The 20,759-nt window shown below is 37.1% G+C and overlaps 1 protein-coding gene across 1 annotated transcript in view; it reads right to left on the bottom strand.

Annotated features, from left to right (window-relative positions):
• The window catches only part of l(3)80Fj (lethal (3) 80Fj), a 252,563-nt gene that overhangs the window by 67,285 nt on the left and 164,519 nt on the right, over positions 1–20,759 (bottom strand). The window contains exons 26-29 of the mRNA XM_089103680.1: positions 18,735–18,995; positions 12,437–12,652; positions 9,205–9,407; positions 341–464 (exon numbers count right to left, since the gene is read on the bottom strand). Of these exons, the coding sequence (XP_088959806.1) occupies positions 341–464; positions 9,205–9,407; positions 12,437–12,652; positions 18,735–18,995 (804 nt within the window). The remainder of the gene's footprint in view (positions 1–340; positions 465–9,204; positions 9,408–12,436; positions 12,653–18,734; positions 18,996–20,759) is intronic.

A 20,759-nucleotide genomic window follows, 5' to 3' on the forward strand; every position in this document is an offset into this window, starting at 1 on the left:
GTTTTTGACCCTCAATGATTAGCCCCTAACTAAAACAATTTGTACACACAAATCTTGAATTGACTGAGTTCAAGGTTTTGATACAAGTATATGAAAATCAGAATTTTGTCATAAGTTCTTACCAAGGGCAAAAAATGCCATAATTTACGCCTAAAGTATTAAAAAGGGCTTTGAATAAATGGCCACGAAAAGCAAAACCAAACAAAAATATCAGGATCGATTCTCTGTCTCCAGTATAAATTGCAAAAAAAACAAAAAAAAACAAAAAACATAGCATACAAAATTAGCTAGAATATAAAATAAAAATGGGTTTAAAGGGGCTTTAAAAATGGGTTCATACCAACTGCTCAAGCATGTAGGGCAGGATATCATCAAGGGCTCGGCTGCCAACGGTGGAATGAAGACTGTCAAAGGTCTTGGCCGCAGCAGATCGAACTTCGGGAAGGGGATCGATCAAGGCTTTTCTACAAAAAGAAAATCATCTTTATAAACGAAAATTCCTAATCTGAAGAGATAAATTATGCCTACAAAATAAATATACCCTACAGTTTTGAATTTCTTAAAGGAACACACAAAAAAACTTGGATTTCCAAAACATTTAGGCAAAAAACCTGATATTATAATTAGGGCCCGACCGATATGGACTTTTGGGGAGCGATACCGATACCTATATTTCGGTATCAAACCAATACGACACTGATATAACTTACCGGAAAATTCTCACCCGGAAACAAACCTTACCTAAAGTTTAACCCCCCCCTTATCTGCCTATTTTCATACTCACATATTTTTCCCTGGTCTACCATAGGCAGCGCAATACCGCTACCTAAGTAAAGAACAATGTTGGCACAATCTATTTTTTTTTCATACCCGGACACTTCGTATCGAAGGAGTTGTCGTAGAAAAAAGGAGTATTCGTAGAAACTTCGAAAAGGGCTCATTCGATCGGAAATTGTAGTGGCTAGTGCCATTTTTAATAGTCGAAAGTGATTGGAGGGCAACTAGCCCCCTCGCAAACGCACATTCTTCCCCGAAACACATCCAATCAAAATTTTGAGATAGCCATTTTGTTCAGCGTAGTTGATTTCCAGATAGAAAATATGTTTTTGAGGACACTTCCCCACAACCCTCAGGGCAAGGGTTTTAAGTTATGCCATGGGGGCATATAAGGTTTTTATAGAAGGTGTTGTCGTATAAACTTCAAAACAGGCTCATTCAATTGGAAATTAAAGAGCTAGTGCCCTTTTTAATAGTCGAAAGTGATTGGAGTGTAACTAGACCCCCCCCCCCACGCCCATCAGTCCCCCAAACACATCCAATTAAAATTTTGAGATAGCCATTTTTTTCAGCGTAGTTGATTTCCAGATAGAAAATATGTTTTGAGCAGGACACTCCCCCACAACCCTCAGGGCAAGGGTTTTAAGTTATGCCCTGGGGGTATATAAGGTTTTTATAGAAGGCGCTGTCGTAGAAACTTAAAAGAATACTCATTCGATTGGAAATTCAAAGAGCTAGTGACCTTTTTAACAGTCAAAAGTGATCGGGGGGCACCTAGCCCCCCCCCACGCCGATGATGCTCCCAAACACATCCAATCAAAATTTTAAGATATCTATTTTGTTTATCGAAGTTGATTTTCCGATTGATATTATATTTTTGAGGAGTACACTCCCCACCACCCTCAGGGCAAGGGTTTTAAGTTCTGCCCTGAGGACATATAAGAACGATGTTGGCACAAAGTATTATTTATTATTTTTTTCCTTTAGAGCAGGGCACTTCGTATCGAAGAAATTGTCGTAGAAACTTCGAAAAAGGCTCATTCAATTGGAGATTGGAGTGGCTTGTGACCATTTAAATAGTCGAAAGTGATTGGAATGCAACAAACACCCCTTCAAAGCCCATCATTTCCCGAAACACATCCAATCAAAATTTTGAGATAGCCATTTTGTTCAGCGTAGTTGATTTCCAGATAGAAATTATGTTTTTGAGGAGGACACTCCCCCAATGACTTCAGGGCAAGGGTTGTAAGTTATGCCTTGGGGGCACATAAGGTTTTTATAGAAGGACTTGTCGAAAAAACTTCAAAAAAGGCTCATTCGATTGGAAATTCAAAGGAATAGTGCCCTTTTCAATATTCAAAAGTTATTGGAGGACAACTAGCCCCCCCCCCCCCGACGCCCATCATTCCCCCAAACTCATTCGATCAAATTTTTTAGATAGCCGTATTGTTGAACGTACATTGTTACCAGATAGGTAATATGTTTTTGTGAAGGTCACTCCCCCACAAATCACAGGGCAAGGGTTTTAAGTTATACCTTGGAGGCATGTAAGGTTTTTATAGAGGATGGGTTTACTGATGCTACAAGACAAATTCTTTCGATTGGAAATTCAAAGGACTCGAGCCCTTTTTAATTGTTAAAAGTCTTAGGAGGGCGCCTAACCCCCCCCCCCATCATTCCCCCAAACACAACCAAACAAAATTTGGCATGAGAGGGGGGTAACTAACCCCCTTCTCACGCCTACCTTTTCCTCAAATACATCCAATCAAAATTTGAGATAGCCATTTTATTCAACGTAGTTTTAAGTTTTGGAAATTAGGTCTTTGAGGATGACAACCCCCCAACAGCCCTCAGGGCAAGGGTTGTAAGTTATGCCCTGCGGGCATATAAGGTTTTTATAGAAAGCGTTGTCGTAGAAACTTCAAAAAGGGCTCATTCGACTGGAAATTGAAATGGCTAGTGCCCTTTTTAATAGTCGAAAGTAATTTTAAGGCAACTAAAACCCCTTCCTCGCCCACCATTTGCCCAAACACATCGAATCAAAATTTTGAGATAGCCATTTTGTTCCACGCAGTTTAAAGTTCAGGAAATTATACGTTTGAGCAGGACAGTCCCACCACAGTCTTCAGGGCAAGGGTTATAAGTTATGCCTTGGGGGCATATAAGTTCTTATTGAAATCTTTGTCGTATAAACTTCAAAAACGGCTCATTCGATTGGAACTTCAAAGGTCTAGCGCCCTTTTTAATAGTCGAAAGTGATTTTAGGGTAACTAACCCCCCTCTCACGCCCACCTTTTCCCCAAACACATCCAAACAACATTTTTAGATAGCCATTTTGTTCAGTGTAGTTGGTTTCCAGATAGAAATTATGTTTTTGAGGAGGGAGCTCCCCCACATCCCTCAGGGCAAGGGTTGTAAGTTATGCCCTGGGGGCACATAAGGTTTTTATAGAACGCATTGTCGTAGAAACTTCAAAAAGGGCTCATTCGATTGGAAATTCAAAGGGCTAGTGCCCTTTTTAATAGTCGAAAGTGATTGGAGGGCAACTAACGTCCCGTCCACGTCCACTATTTTCCCAAACCCATCCAATTAAAATTTTTAAATAGTCTTATTATTCCACGCAGTTTAAAGTTCAGGAAATTATGCCCATGAGCAGGACACTCCCCCCAGAATCTTCAGTGAAAGGGTTATAAGTTATGCCCTGGGGACATATAAGGTTTTTATTGAAATATTTGTCGTGGAAACTTGAAAATGGGCTCATTCGATCGGGAATTCAAAGGGCTAGTGCCCTTTTTAATAGTCGAAAGTGATTTGAGGGCAACAAACCCCCCTCTCACGCCCACCTTTCCCCCAAACACATCCAATCAAAATTTTTAGATAGCCATTTTGTTTCACGCAGTTTAAAGTTCAGAAAATTATACCTTTGAGCAGGACACTCCCCCCACAGTCTTCAGGGCAAGGGTTATTAGTTATGCCCTGGGGGCATATAAGTTTTTATTGAAATATTTGTCGTAGAAACTTAAAAAAGAGATCTTTCGATTGGAAATTCAAAGGACTAGTGCCCTTTTTAATAGTCGAACGTGATTTGAGGGCAACTAACCCCCCTCTCACGCTCACCTTTTCCCCAAACACTTCGAATCAAAATTTTTAGATAGCCATTTTATTCAACGTAGTTAAAAAATTTGGAAACTAGGTCTTTAAGGATGACAACCCCTCCCCCCACAACCCTCAGGGCAAGGGTTGCAAGTTATGCCCTGGGGGCATGTAAGGTTTTTATAGAAAGCGATGTTGTAAAATATCAAAAAGGCCTCATTCAATTGGAAATCGAAGGGGCTAATGCCTTTTTAATAGTCAAAAGTGATTGAAGGGCAACTAACCCCCTCACAAGCCCACCATTTCCCCAAACACACCCAATCAAAACTTTGAGATATCCATTTTGTTCAACGTAGTCGAAAGTTCTGGAAATTAGGTCTTTTAGGATGATAACCCCCTCTGAGCCCTAAGTGCAAGGGTTGTAAGTTATGTCCTGGGGGCATGTAAGGTTTATATAGAAAATTGTAGAAATTTCAAAAAGGGCTCATTTGTTTGGAAATTGACCCCCCTCCCACGCCCACCATTTCCTCAAACACATTCAATCAAATCTTAGAGATAGCCATTTTGTTCAACGTAGTTGAAAGTTCTGGAAATTATGTATTTAAGGATGACAAAACCCCCAGAGCCCCCAGGGCAAAGGTTGTAAGTTATGCCCTGGGGGCATATAAGGTTTTTATAATTAGAGTTGTCGTAATAACTTCAAAAGGGGCTCATTCAATTGGGAATTGAGAGGGCTAGTGCCCTTTTTAATAGTCAAAAGTGATTGGAGGGTAACTAACCACCCTCTCACACGCACCATTCCCCTAAACATATCTAATGAAAATTTTCAGATAGCCATTGTATTCAATGTAGTAGAAAGTTCTGGAAATTAGGTTTTTGAGGATGAACCCCCCCCCCCTCCGCCAGCCCTCAGCGCAAGGGTTATGAGTTAGGCCCTGGGAGCATATAATGTTTTTATAGAAAGCGTTGTCCTGGAAACTTCATAGGGCTCATTTGATTGGAAATTGAAAGGGCTAGTGCCTTTTTTAATAGTTGAAAGTGATGGGAGAGCGACTAACCATTTTCCCAAACACATTCAATCAAAATTTTGAGATAACAATTTTGTTTAACGTTGTTGAAAGTTCTGGAAATTATGTCTTAGAGGATGACAACCACCCTCACAGCCCTTAGAGTGAAGGTTTTAGTTTATGCCCTGGGGGTATATAAGGTGTTTATAGAAAGCTTTGTCGTAGAAACGCAAAAATGGCACATTCGATTTGAGATCGTAAGGCCCAGTGGCCTTTTGAGTAAGCAAAAGTTATTGGAAGGCTTGATGTATTTATTTTAAAGTTCGATGTGGGTATAATGTATGATTTTTTGTTGTTGTTTAGACCAGGGCACTTCATATCGAAGGAGTTGTCGTAGGAACTTCGAAAAGGGCTCCTTTGATTGAAAATAGAAAAGGGATGATGCCCTTTTTAATAGTCGACAGTGATTGGAGGGCAACTAATCCCTTGCAGTGGCGGCTCAGGTTTTATAGAACCGGTTGCAGTGCTTCCAAAGGGGCTAAGTAACACGACCCTTGTGGTAAGGGGAGTGGAATGATTATTGATCTTGGCTTGGCAATACGAGGCTCGGGTTTTATATCAACTACCGTAAGGCTAAACAAAAGGCTTGATATCCGTCCCTCTAAAAGAGGACTCGGTAAGCAAACGTCGACAATTGTCGGCGCCAGTTTGGCTAAACAGTCTATATCTCATCTCAAGTGCAGGTAAGAAAGTAGCTTACCCGACAAAAATTTCTTGAGAGAAAAAATCAGAACCACTTTCAGGGTTACAATTTTAGTGGGGTCTCATTGGATTTGCTTGGGGAGGGGTGATAATTAAGCATGGTTTAGGCACAAATAAGCCTAAATTTTTCCCTTTGAAAAATTATTCAAAAATCTTTTTTGTACACAGGGTCACAAATTTTAGTAATTTTTCGTGTTTCTTCCACCTTGCAACTATTATCCCGAAAATTTCCTGTTGCTCTTTGTACAGATAGCATTTTGTCTGACTAGTTTGACATTTTTTATAGCTCAGAAGTAAGACAAATTTTTCATGAAATCGCCCCACAACAAAACTCAAAATTCTTAACGAGCAAAAACCTTTCAAAACATGAAAATTAATTTCTAAATCTGGACAAAAAAAACCTTCAGTTAAAAAAAAGAATTAAGGCACACTGATTTTAGATTTAAATCATTAATGTCATGTTCATACTAGAATTTAAATCCTTGAGCAAAATTGTGAATGGAGTTAAGTTTCGCTTCATCAGCCGGATTTTACGTCGTTCGATGAAAACATTGCCTTCGCGTGGGTGCACATCCGGTTTGTTTCTGCTTTATGTCAACACACAAATTTTGGACCACTCGTTTGTCCGGCCGGCGAAATTACACTTAAAATAAATTAAACTTCCTTTTAAGCACTAGAATAATTATTATTGGCAGGAAGGACAGCAGGACGGTTTTTTTACAACTACCAGAATGGTACTGGAGTGACACCCACTAGATAACCCAAATCTGTTTTCAGATTGGATATACCTGAAAAAAGCAAGACAACGAATAAAAAAATAATAATTAAAAAACAAAAGGCAAGTGACGGTGATTTTCAACCAGTGAATAAAACGAAAAGATGAAGGATATACTCAAGTCCGTATCCAGGGGGGTTAGGGGTTTTGAGCCCCTTGAAATGTCTGTCCAACTCTTAAAACGTAAATGACTCGTAAAAATGAATATAAATAAATTTTAAGGCGTTTTCTAAATTTCTTCTTTCCCCCGCCCCCCGAAAAAAATCCCCGAAAAAATCCTGGATACGTTCTTGGATATACTCGTAGTTCAGGAAGATTCTCCAGCCTCTGGCAATCAATCCTTCGAATGCAAAAAAGTTAACCAAAAAAGGTTAGTCATTTTGTTCTTTCTGTTCAGGTTAGTCGTTTGTATTTTAATGGACTCTCTTTTATAACATCTAATAATGCTTAATTAATAATATTAGCAGTTGCTGCATTTGTTAATGCGTGAGCAGATTTACATAAAAAAAGAAACTTGGCATTTGGCCAACTGTTTGTAGTTAACAGTTAAGTGTCATTTTGTTTGTGCTTGTAAAATTATGATGGGAGTAAGCTATACTTCCTACGAAAAGGCCCTTGAGTTACTCCACAACCGCCGGCATCTTATTATCAAATTTGGACAATTCTTTCTAAGAAGCTCAAAATACTGGCGTATCCTCCCTCCGAACGCATCCCTGAACACACTAAACAGAAGACAGAACAAGTTGGAACCAGTTTATTGCCGCACATGCGCTATCAGCATTCTCTTGTCCCCTTTTTCATTGTCTGTTTAACAGCATCAAGCAATTGCAGTTCATCTGTTTCATTTTTCATGTACCTTGTAAACAGCTTTGTTTTAGTGCTTTTTAGTGCTATGTCGAGTGTGTTGTTTCAAAATTAAGAAACTGCAGTATCACATTTTCATCAGTGTTGCCACATTCAGCATGGAATTATAAAAGCTAAATTGATTTGTTAAATTTGACAACGCTTTTCGTCCGTAAAAATTCAAACATTAACAATTTGTTGATTCCCAAGAGCTATATCTTCAACGAAAAGTTATACCTTCTTAATTTGTTTGGTGTTATACTTAATTTTATTAAATATAGCAATTGATTAATTAATTGCCTTAATTAATTAATTATGGTAATTAATTAATTTTAGTGCTATGTTGAGTGTGTCAATAAATATCTCTATGCCTACATCTAATAATTGTAAAATAAATTACAGTTTATAGTGCTTCAGTGGCTATGCCTCGGGAGGGGGAGGGGGCTAAATCCCTTCCTTCTAAGAGATAGTTCTCTATCAAGGTATATGAAAGTTTATAATTTATTTGTTTTTTAAAGACCGAAAAATGGAATGTTGAATAACTTTGTTCTAATTGTTGTGGTAGTTGTATCAGTAATTGTACTTTTACAAACAGTCGTTGCTGCAAAGGGTGCCCCTTTTGCACCAAGCAGTTTTTTTTAAAGCATTAGAAATATTAAATTTGCATACTTGTGGTATTTTATGGCTTTTAATGGAGGTTTTTTGATGGCTAACTTCAGTTTTTTTTTATATTTTGATATTAACATGTATTCTTTTTTAGGTTCAACAGTTCAAACTACAATAGAAAATACTCCACAAGGGAAACTCAAAATTTTTTAGCGAGCCAAAACGTTTCAGAAGATGAAAATTAATTTAAAAGTTTAAACGAAAAAATCGAAAATAATGCACTCCAATTTTAGATTTAAATCATTACTATCATATTCACACTAGAATCTAAATTCATACTAGAAGTTCACACTAGAAACTAGATTCACACTAGAAACTAGGAAACACTAGAAACTAGACTAAATTCACAATAGAAACTAGAATCACACTAGAAACTAGAAATTAAAAGTTCACACTAGAAACTAGAATCACACAAGATTCTGAATGGAGTCGAATTTTGCACTGTCGGTCAGTTTTTACATCGTCCGTTTTTACATATTAGTTTAATATTTTTACAACAATGCTTAAAGGACGATATTTATCCCTGATGAAAAGTCACCCCTAGAATACTTATTAGGAGGAGGAGGGAGATAGAAAAATCAAATTCATTTTCTTCGATCTTTATTTCTTAATTATTTAGTTTTAGAGAACCTGAAGGAGAAAAAGCAGAAAAAATAAGAACCATTAGCAAATCAATTTGAAAACAATATGATTCATTGGTAATCAAACTGCCATTTTTCATTTGTTTTAAATACAATTTTGTCGGCCGGAGGATATTTTTTTCAAATCTGACGAAAAAAAAAAATCTCTATCGAACTTCAAGTGGACGCGGATAGTTGGGTCCGGATAAGGAGTTTCAGCATCATATTTAAATCATCATAGTTCTTCAAATTTATGCGTCTTCAAACTAGAATTCAAAAATTTATGCTAGGGTCTGATAGGACTCGTATTTCGAATTTTGCGTCACTCCAGCAAAACGCAAATTTCGACAGCCAAATTTCGAGTCACCCCGGCGATGAAGAAATCTCTACATTTCGACAATCGCTCCTGTTTCTGTTGAAGGATTAGTTTTTTCTGTTTGGAAGAAATAAAAGTTTCCTGTTTGGGAGATGCACTAAGCAATATATAATCCCGATGGAACGTAAAATTAGTATTCTTTTTAAAGAACCTTTTTTGCTTAATAGCTCCTAGGAAGATTTTTTAGAAAATTTATTTTTATCGGCCATAGCAGCTATAGTTAGCGTAGCGACATCAAATATGCTGTGTGCTTTTAGAACTTACCTTTAGAAAGAAAAAACTTACCTAACAGTTGGAACCAGGTTATCGACAAAGGTTAGAACCATTTCTCTACTGGTAGCTCCCATGATTTCGGATAGACCAACACAAACACCTTGTCTTTGATCCGATCTGTCTGCTTCAAGTCCCTTTTCTAATATAGGAATGATTTCAGGGAGGACTCGCTCACCAAGTTTCTTGACCAAGTCCCCAAGCGTACGTGCTGCCACCTATAAGTCACAAACTTTTAATATTGACCTTTAACACAATCATGTAGAGTATATATATGTAGAGTATAAGTATATATAATAAGTGATTGCAGTAGAATTCCTAGAAAATTTCGATATTAAACCTTAAACAGATAATTTTCTAACCTTGTACGTATAATTTTAATTTTATAATTTTTTATAATTGTATAATTTTTTTACCTTGTACGCGCGACAAGAGTCTTTTAACTGATTAAAGTGAATGCAGGGTTAACAGTTTGCGCCCGGCCAGAGTCCTTTAACTAATTAAAGTGCATGTAGGGTTACAGGGTTTGCACGTTGCGCACGACCAGTCTTTTAACTGATTAAAGTGAGTGCAGGGTTAACAGTTTGCGCCCGACCAGAGTCCTTTAACTAATTAAAGTGAATGTAGGGTTGCAAGGTTGCCGGTTGGGCACGACCAGAGTCTTTTAACTGATTAAAGTGAATGTAGTGTTGCAGGGTTGCAGGTTGCGCAAGACCAGAGTCTTTTAACTGACTAAAGTGAATTCAGGGTTGCAGGTTGCACACGACCAGAGTCTTTAAACTGATTCAAGTGAATGTAGGGTTGCAGGTTGCGCACGACTAGAGTCTATTAACTGATTAAAGCGAATGTAGTGCTGCAGGGTTGCAGGTTGTGCACGACCAGAGTCACTTAACTGATTAAAGTGAATTCAGGGTTGCAGGTTGAGCACGACCAGAACCTTTTAACGGATTTCAGTGAATGCAGGGTTGCAGGTTGCACGTAACCAGTTTCTTTCAACTGTTAAAGTGAATGTAGGGTTGTAGGGTTGCAGGTTGCACACGACCAGAGTCTTTTAACTGATTAAAGTGAATTCCAGGTTGCAGGTTGCACACGACCAGAGCCTTTTAACTGAATTCAGTGAATGTAAGGTTGCAGGTTGCGCGTAACCAGTTTCTTTCAACTGATTAAAGTGAATGTAGGGTTGCCGGGTTGCAGGTTGCACACGACCAGAGTCTTTTAAATGATTAAAATGAATGCAGGGTTGCAGGTTGCACATGACCAGAGTCTTTTAACCGATTCAAGTGAATGTAGGGTTACAGGGTTGCAGGTTGCGCACGACCAGTGTATTTTAACTGATTAAAGTGAATTCCAGGTTGCAGGTTGCACACGACCAGAGCCTTTTAACTGAATTCAGTGAATTTAGGGTTGCAGGTTGCGCGTAACCAGTTTCTTTCAACTGATTAAAGTGAATGTAGGGTTGCAGGGTTGCAGGTTGCACACGACCAGAGTCTTTTAACTGATTAAAATGAATGCAGGGTTGCAGGTTGCCCATGACCAGAGTCTTTTAACTGATTCAAGTGAATTTAGGGTTACAGGGTTGCAGGTTGCGCACGACCAGTGTCTTTTAACTGATTAAAGTGATTTCCAGGTTGCAGGTTGCACATGACCAGAGCCTTTTAACTGATTTCAGTGAGTGTAGGGTTGCAGGTTGCGCGCAACCAGTTTCTTTCAGCTGATTAAACTGAATGTAGGGTTGCAGGTTGCACACGACCAGAGTCTTTTAACTGATTCAAGTGAATGTAAGGTTTCAGGGTTGCAGGTTGCGCACGACCAGCGACTTTTAACTGATTAAAGTGAATTCCAGGTTTCAGGTTACGCGCGGCCAGAGTCTTTTAACTGATTTAAGTGATTGCAGGGTTATTCAACAAGTAGAATTCCTAGAAAATTTCGATATTAAACCTTAAACAGATAATTTTCTAAGAAAAGGAAATCAGACTTTTCCCATGATTTCCTTATACAAGAATTAATGTTGACATTGTGTCATAAGACATTTTTTATACGTCATTTATCTACGACGGTGTACGGGTTTCTTTCTCAGCTGCCAGGTAAGGGGTCTGCAAAGGTCCCCTTACCCGTCACATCCCACTAAACATCCGTGGATGTTTGTGCCACAAATGGCCTAAAGTAGGTAAGTATTTAGCGAGCCTTATCCAGTTAGACAGTTTTGAAATTATTTGCTTTTTTCATAGATCATTGCAAAGACTAAAAAGAAAAGTTTTCAGGTTCGCCCCTCCTGCCTCTCACCCGTTTCAAGTTTATGATTCGTCTACAATTGTATAAAGTATACAAGAGAAGTACCTCATTAGTCATCAGGTCTGGGCCACGGCTTTGACGTGGACACGAATTATTTTTTTTTGGTTTTGACGGATTTGACGCGAAAAAATTAGTTACCCTCCAAAACAACGTCCAATACAAAAAAAAACTCAAAATCATCTTGGGGGGACATTCCCCCCCCCCCCAATATTTTTCTTACCTAACCTAGATATTGAAAAATGATTTTTTGGTATTTTCATCGAAAAAACACTGCAAAAAAACAAAACAAATATGGTGGGCCAGCGGACTGATCTTTGCCTGGATTGATCTTGACAACCCGGTTGCCACAGGACCTACATGTAGTCAGAGCTCGTAGTCGAAAAGCGTAATTAATCAATGAGAATATTCCACAAACATATTAAAACATTTTAAATCCTGTTATAAGGAAGCTCGCATCAGTACTCCTACTATCTAAATATTTGGAGTACCCCCAAAGTTTCACAATAAAAAGTGACTTCAAAAAAACAAAAAAACAAATACACGCAAGTTAGAGTACAAGGATATGAAAATAACAGGGGGAAAGGTGTGTATTTTTGTTCAGGGGAGAGGTTTCCAAAAAAAAAAAATACAAACGCAACAAAATGTGATACCCCCAAATTTTTCCGAATAAAAAGTGACTTCAAAATTTTTTTTTTTACAAATACACGCAAGTTAAAGTACAAGGATATGAAAATAACAGGAGGGGGGGTGTATTTTTGTTCGGGGGGAGGTTGCCAAAAAAAACTTTACAAACGCAACAAAATGTATTGACATTGTGTTTGTTACTTTTGTACGAATCGAACAAAAATTTGGGGGGGGGGGGTTCAAACGACCTTTGAACGAATCAAACAAAAATTTGGGAGGGGGGTTCAAATCAAGTAATCTCCCTGGATACGACCTTTGTTTATACACATACCTGTCGCTTATCATTTGAAGTACTAGCTAAACAGCCAAGGAGAAGTTCGAAAAGGACTGGCAATATTTCCCTTAGAGTTCTAGGCGTGTTGCTGACAACAACCTTCCAGACATGAAGTGCAGCTTGACGTACCATAAGAGCAACGTCAGATCGTCCCATGTACAGACCAGAAAGAACGCGATTACGACGATCACTGCCCAACGTTTCAAGAATAACCTAAAAAAGAAAGGAAGAATAGAGGATCAGTTTCTGACAAAATTTCATTGCTTGGAAATTTTGTTTGTGGAATTAGGAAATTTTTAACAACGGGAATGACAACTCTGCAATGAAAAGATATGCCAGGAACACATTTAGGATCTTAAAATTACAGATCATAAGTTGGAGAAAAGATCGATGATTTTAATGGCAGCGAATGTGTAATCAAACCTGCTTAATGCAGCGAATAGCCAAAACACGGAAAGAAAAAATTAATTAAAGGGCTCAGGGTTTGAAAAAATCTAGTAGCTAAAAATTACTGCCCATGAAAACTGGAACAGTTTTAGTTACGGGAATGACAACTCTGTTATGAACAGATTTAATGTGAACAAATACAGGATTTTTAACTGATGGTTCACAAGTTGGGAAAGATACACGAATTTTTTATAGCATTGATTGTGCAATTAAGCATTTTTGTTGCAGTAAATGACTTAAAAAAAAGAAAAAAATTGAAAGAGTCCAGGGTTTGATGAAATCTAGTCACTCAAAATTGCTCTGAGAATTGTAAAAAATTTTAGTTACGAGAATGACAACGCCATTATGAACAGAATTAATGAGAGCATTTACAGGATTTTTAACTGATGGTTTACAAGTTAGGAAAGATACATATGTTTTTGGTAGCAGTAATTGTGCAGTTAAACATAGTTATTACAGCAAATGACTCAAAATAAGAAAAAAAAAGAAAATCAAAAGGGCAACATGAAATCTAGATGAAATCTAGTCACTCAAACTACTGACCCTAAGAACTGTAAAATTTTTAGTTACGGGAATGACAACGCTGTTACAAACAGATTTACTGTGAACAAACTTAAGATTTTTAAATGGATGAATCTAAAGTTGGGAAAGTTGCAAGTGTTTTTGGTTGCAGTGATGCAAACGACTTAAAAAAAGGAAAAGAAAAAATAAATTGCGGGTGTTTTTAAAGGAATTCAGTATTTAGTATTAGTTAATTTTAAATTAGTATTAATTTTATATTAATTTTAAAAGAAAAGTATTTAAAGGAATTCTGGTCGGTCAAAAATCTTGACCATAAAAAATGACACTTTTTCAAATGGAAAACATTAGTTACAGGAATGACTAATATGTTACAAACAAATTTGGCGGCAGCAAACATGTTTAACCTTTTAAAATGAATACAAGAATGATAACTGGTTTGTATGTCAAGAACAAACTATAAAAATAAAAAATCTGTTAGACAACGCTGTCTTTCCATTTACAACTGAAAAGAAATAAAAATACATAAAAATGAATATATAAAACAAGAAGCTGTTTTTCTACTCATAATGATAATAAAAGTCCAAATATTTCGGCCTCACGTCCGGAAGCTTTGTGTCAACAGGAAAAAAATAGAAAAACAATAACAAACAAACTAATCTAACATAAACAAAACACATAAAGAAAAGGGAGGGGGCGGGGAACACAAACTGTAGACAAAAACAATGTGAAAACAAAAAGAAAGAAAAAACTCACATCATAAACCGTTCAATATCCAAGTTTTATTTATCACAAATCAATCAAGTGAACAAAAGCAGGACAAAATTGATTTTTATTATATTTAATTAAAAAAACTTTTTCCAAAAAATAAGTTTTTCAAAGAAAAGTAAGGAACTCCATTAAACAAAAAATGAGCAAAAATAAAATCACATAATCTACCAAGTCGACACTACCACAAATCAGCATCGATGAATAAATGAAACCCAAAACGAACAGAAATTACAATAAATAACGGAGTCAAACTCAAAGCGATCAGAAATTAACATAAGTTGGACACAAAACCCCTATGCCTTCCCAAAGTCAGAACAAAATTTGTACTTTACTGAAAAAATACAAATGAATGTGCATTGTCAGTTTAATATACATATACAGATATTTAGTAATCAAATTTTAATATTATTTGATTTATTAAAGTTATAAAAGTAAAAACATTTATATTTTTTTCAGTAAAGTGCAAATTTTGTTCTGGCCTTGGGAAGGCATATGGCTTTTGCGCCCAACTTATGTTAATTTCTGCTCTTTTTGATTTTGACTCGGTCATTTATTATAATTTTTGTTCGTTTTGGGTTTCATTTATTTATCGATGCTGATTTGTGGTAGTTTCACACTTGGTAGATTATTTGATTTTATTTTTGCTCATTTTTTGTTTAATGGAGTTTTTAACTTTTCTTTGAAAAACTTATTTGGTGGAAAAAGTTTTTTTTAAATTAATTTCTGTTCGTTTTATATTAACATAGTTTTTCCAGGGAAAAAGAAAACAACACTTAAAATCTTTTTGTTTTTTAAGACTTTATAGTTTGGCCTGCTATTTGTATGCTGGAAAAAAATTTTCAGCAAGTTTTAACAACATACACCCTTTTAAAAATCTGGACACAAATAGTACTGTTTAATTTAGTTTCATACCTCCTCTAGTTGCCCTGAAATGGAAAGCTTGATACCGTTCGCAAAAAAATCTATTTACTTTCTTTGATAGTTTGGATGCGCTTACGCTATTTTGATTTGGTTAAATTTCAAGAGCAGAAGTAGCCCCAAAAGTTTGAACATAATACCCTCAGTCGTTCTTGGGATACTGCTGAGATGCCTTAGATACTGCTAAGATGTTGAGATACTGCTGAAGAAGAGCAGCGTCCAGCCAGCGACTCGCAAAATTTCTACCTCATGAATTCAATATCTTGTAAATAAAAATTTGGATTTGAGGAAGACTAAAATCTATTCTATAAATCATATACAACTTTCTATATAAACCTTATATGCCTCCAGGGCATAACTTACAACCCTTGCACTGAGGGCTCTGAGGGGATTAAAATCCTAAAAGCCGTAATTATCAAAACTAACATCCGCGCTGAATAACTTTACTATTTAAAAATCTTGATTGTATGTGTTTTAGGTAAGTGTTTTTGTGAGAGGGGCGTTATTCATCATCCACTAGTTTTCAACTACTAAAAAGCGTACCAGCCTTTTCAATTTTAAATTGAGCGAGCACGTTTGAATATTCTATGACAATGATTTCAATAAAAGCTGTTTATGTAACACGGGCATAACTTACGATCATTGACCCTAGGGCTCTGAGGGGGTCATAATTATAAAAGACAACATTTCTAGAGCTTTTAACGATCTTGAACAACACGGATATCTCAAAAATTTTAACCCGACGTGTTTCGGAAAATGGTGGGCGTGAGAAGGGCGTTAGTCGCTATCCAATCACTTTCAACTACAAAAAAAAGGCACTAGCCATTTCAATTTGAAATTGAATGAGCCCTTATGAAGTTTCTACGACAACACTTTCAATAAAAACTTTATATGCCCCAAGGGCATCACTTAAAACCCTTGCCCTGAGGGCTGTGGGGGGAGGGGTTTTCATCCTTAAAGACCTAATTTCCAAAACTTTCAAATAAGTCGAATAAAATGGCTATCTAAAAATTTTGATTGGATGTGTTTGGGGGAATGATGGGCGTGGGGGGGCTAGTTGCCCTCCAATCCCTTTCGACTATTAAAAAGGGCACTAGTCCTTTGAACTTCCAATCGAATGAGCCCTTTTTGAAGTTTCTACAACAACGCCTTCTATAAAAACCTTATATGCCCCAAGGGCATAACTTAAAACCCTTGCCCTGAGGGTTGTGGGGGAGTGGCCTCCTCAAAAATATATTTTCTATCTGGAAATCAATTACGATGAACAAAATGGCTATCTCAAAATTTTGATTGGATGTGTCTGGAGGAATGATGGGCGTGGGGGGGGGTTGCTAGTTGCCATCCAATCACTTTCGACTATTAAAAAGGGCACTAGCCCTTTGAATTTCCAATCGAATGAGCCTGCTTTGATGTTTCTACGACAACGCCTTCTATAAAAACATTATACGCCCCCAGGGCATAACGTAAAACCCTTGCTTTGAGGGCTCTGGGGAAGTGTCCTCCTCAAAACATATTTTCTATCTGGAAATCCACTACGCTCAACAAAATGGCTATCTCAAAATTTTGATTGGATGTGTTTGGAGAAATGATGGGCGTGGGGGGGGGTCTAGTTGCCCTCCAATCACTTTCGACAATTAAAAAGGACACTAGCCCTTTGAATTTCCAATCCAATGAGCATTTTTGAAGGTTCTGCGACAACGCCTTCTATAAAAACCTTATATGCCCCCAGGGTATAGCTTAAACTCTTGCCCTGAGGGTTGTGGGGGAATTTCCTCCTCAAAAACATATTTTCTATCTGGAAATCGGCTACGCTGATCAAAATGGCTATCTCAAAATTTTGATTGGATGTTTTTGGGAGAATGATGGGCGTGGGGGGGGGGCTAGTTGCCCTCCAATCACTTTCGACTATTAAAAAGGGCACTAGTTCTTTGAATTTCCAATCGAATGAGCATTTTTTTAAGTTTTTATGACAACACCTTCAATCAAAACCTTATATACCCCCAGGGCATAACTTACAACCCTTGCCCCGAGGGTTGTGAGGGAGCGTCCTCCTCAAAACATGTTTTTATCTGGAAATCAACAACGCTGAAAAAAATGGTTGTCTCAAATTTTTGTTTGGATGTGTTGGGGGAACGGATGGGCGTGGGGGGGGGGCGACTTTCACTCCAATCACCTTCGAATATTAAAAAGGGCACTAGCCACTCCAATTTCCAATCGAACCAGCCCTTTTCGAAGTTTCTACGAATACTCCTTCGATACGAAGTGCCCGGGTATGGAGAACCAAAAATAAAAATACACTGTGCCCACATCGTTCTTTACTTAGGCAGCGCTAGCGCGCTGCCCATGATTGAAATTGATCTATTGTGGTTTTGTGACAAATAGAGTCTAATACTGGACAATTTTAAGATTTTTTTTTTTTCAGACAAACCAAACAACAGATTTAATCTATGAATATGATTTCTTTTGTTTTTTTTTTTTAGACAGAAAAAAAAAACAAAACAAAAGAACCTAACATAAACAATACATATAAAGAAAAAAGGGGGGACGAACAAACACAATGTGAAAACAAAAGATAGAAAAAACACATCTCAAAACCTTTCAATATTCAAGTTTTATTTATCACAAACCAAGGAAGGAAACAAAAAGCAAGGCCAACACAGCAAGATATATTAAATTTTTCGGATAAGTGAAATTGTGATAACTGAAATGACATTGTGAGCTTAAGTTATAAATTTACAGCCCCTGCGCAGAATCAGTATTACCTAGACAGTTCAAGTAATTTCTTAAACCACACACCTTTTCCATTTACAGAATTTAGAGAGAATAAAAAGGGGTAAAATTTAAATTGAACAGCAAAAATAAAAACTTTGAATAATGTATTACGGTAATTACTTGGCTTAAAAAAAAAAAAAAAAAAAAAAAAAAAAAAAAAAGGAAAAAAAACTGTCCTCCCAATATAGCAAAAGAAATAAATGAGCACTTAAACAAGGTCTAGACCTTAATCATCCATCCAATCCCTTACGACAAAACAGTATATCTAATCCGATAATCCAAAAACCAAGTCCAAAACAGAGCAAATTCAGTAGGTCAATGTTCCAAAACTAAAATTTAGATTAATTTTTTTTCCGCTGATAAAGGCTCCCGGACGCGGAGTCGAAATACTCGGATTTTTATAATTCAAGTTTTTTGTTCCACTGTTTTGTTTAAACTATACACGTTTTATCTCTCTTAAATTCTAGATATCCCACCCTCCTAAAAATAAGATCGTCAAAATCAGAGAAATGATATAAAGTCACAATCGGTAATTTCAAAAAATAAGCAATAAAACGAAGACCACATTGCCTTTCCATCATAAAACAACAAGAGGTAAAACAATTAATCTAAGACAGTGAAAATTTGCTAAACCTTATATGAATATTTCGAACAAAGCTAAGGACGGCCCTTGGATACAGAGCCGAAATATTCTTTTAAGGTTTAAACAAATTTCACTGTCTTAGCTTAATTTTCCATATTTTAAATGTTGTTGTTTACAAAAAAAATCAGCCAATAAATTTTTTTAACAAAACGCAAAACAAAAACTAAAAGTGGTAATGAAATGGAGGAAAAAGAAACTAAGAAAAAAAATAACAAAAAAACATACCTTCTGAGAAGTTTCAGTACCAAAATTATCATCGTCATGCGCAGTCTCAGTTGTCATTTTACCAGAGACACCAGAAATCTTGAATAACAAATCGCCCAACAGTTGAACTGAACTGTACCTAATACGCCAATTTTCATTAAACAGACCTTTCTCCAGCTCAGGAAGAAGGAGAGTAATAGCGTTATCTGCATACATGTTAACAATTCGCTGACCGGCTTTAAGAGCTGTGTCTCTGACAAATTCGTTCTCATCAGCAAGGGCCTAAAATACACATATCGTCGATTGACATCAGGGTTGCCAAAGAAATTTTAAACTTGAGAAAGGACTTTGTAAATCAGAGTTTTCTAAGAAAAAAATGATAACTGAAATAAATGTAAAAAATAAATGAAATGTAAATATAATATAATAAGAGTAATAAGAGGGCTATCTATATAATTACACAGCGCATAAATAATTGGTTATATTAGGGTTGCCACAGGTTCAAGTGGTAAAAAATATGGACTTAGGGACCTCCTTTTAATCAAAAAAGGGACCTCTCTAAGGACTATTCTGGACGCGAAATGGACCCAAAAACTCAGTTTTCAGAAAGCTTTTGAAAGAAAAAGCAGTGACACAACAGCAAATGACAATTGACCAAGATGCAAAATGGGAATGATCATTTACAGACATCTCTCCATGACCAGTGGCCAAGTGATAATTAAAAAACAGACCACCTGAGAATCATCACGTCATGGGAGGAGCTTTTCTCTTCTTCTTTTTCTTAACGCTTTACTTTCGAATGCAAAAAATATGATGACTAACTGCTGCTGAGCGGTTTCAAGAAGTAGCAGCTTCATTTTTTTTGTTCAGTACAAGTCCCATCTATCATGGCCTGCGCTAGCTGTATCTCCACCATTTCCTTCTTTTCAATGCCTTTTTTCAGCTAGTTATATGCTTCCTTCAGCAACTCGTCAGCGGCTTGTTCCTAGGAACCAAACACTTCTCTTTTTTTCTTTGAGACTTTTTTTCTTGAGACTATTGTCTGTCTTTTCAAAGAGGTTTCAGTGAGCTACTGCTCTTTCAGCTGTTCTATTGCCTCCAAATCCTGCCACTCTTTCTCAGTTTTTTTTCAAGGCTTTTTCCTGATGTAGGTACAAATCATGGTTGTTTTTAGCGAAGTTTGCCCCTTTTATCAAGTCTTCAGTGATATCAACATTTTGTGCACGTCCTCCAAATCTGCCCAACCCATCTATCACAAACAGTTTTGTATTCAAAGTTTGCTCATTCATTGAAACTCTTTCTTTGCTGAGAATTCAATTGGAAAGGAAGGAAACCCCGCTCAATGCTGGCAGACCCATGTGAAATAGTCAAAGAATTTTTTACAACTTCAGAGAAGTTTGGATATTTTCTCCCAGGAACACTTTGTTCCACTTGTCGTCGATCCTTCCTGGCTCTGGTGGAAGTCTGGGTAACTGGAATAGCTTATACTTGTCAACTAGTATGTCCTTTCCGTCGCAATGGGTAACTCCCTGGCAAAATATAATAAACTCTGAGCAGAGACAGGGTTTGAAACTTCATCAGGATGCAGAAACGTTAACGCTTTCAACAACTACCGAAATTCTGTGCCGAGTATTTGCTTAAGGACATATCTTGCGGACGCAAAATGATACTTTGGAACAAGCTGCATGAACGAGCGTTTCGGAAGCTCATCTACTGACTCGAGACAGTCGACAATCTCGTCACTCATATCTATCTGTAGCAGTGGCACAAAGTTCTTTTCATCCTCGAATAGTTAGAAGTATTAGTTAATCCCTAAGTTTTTCGGGCCCATCAGGTTTTAAAACTCGTCCAGCCAATGTCAAGACCAGGAGATTCAGCTCTGTATAAAGTTCATGCACTAGAGGCTCTTTTTGTTGAAACTTTTCGGTGAAACGTGTGAAAAGGTTCAAACTATCAACCACAAACTAACACTCTGCTTTCATGGTCGGTTGTTTGATCAGCCAGATGATCTCTTTGTACGCATTTGATTTCATAAGAATAGGGTTT

The sequence above is a fragment of the Artemia sp. Qi Xiang Cuo genome, chromosome 17, assembly GCF_049724085.1.
Source record: "Artemia sp. Qi Xiang Cuo chromosome 17, ASM4972408v1, whole genome shotgun sequence".
Taxonomy (NCBI): domain Eukaryota; kingdom Metazoa; phylum Arthropoda; class Branchiopoda; order Anostraca; family Artemiidae; genus Artemia; species Artemia sp. Qi Xiang Cuo.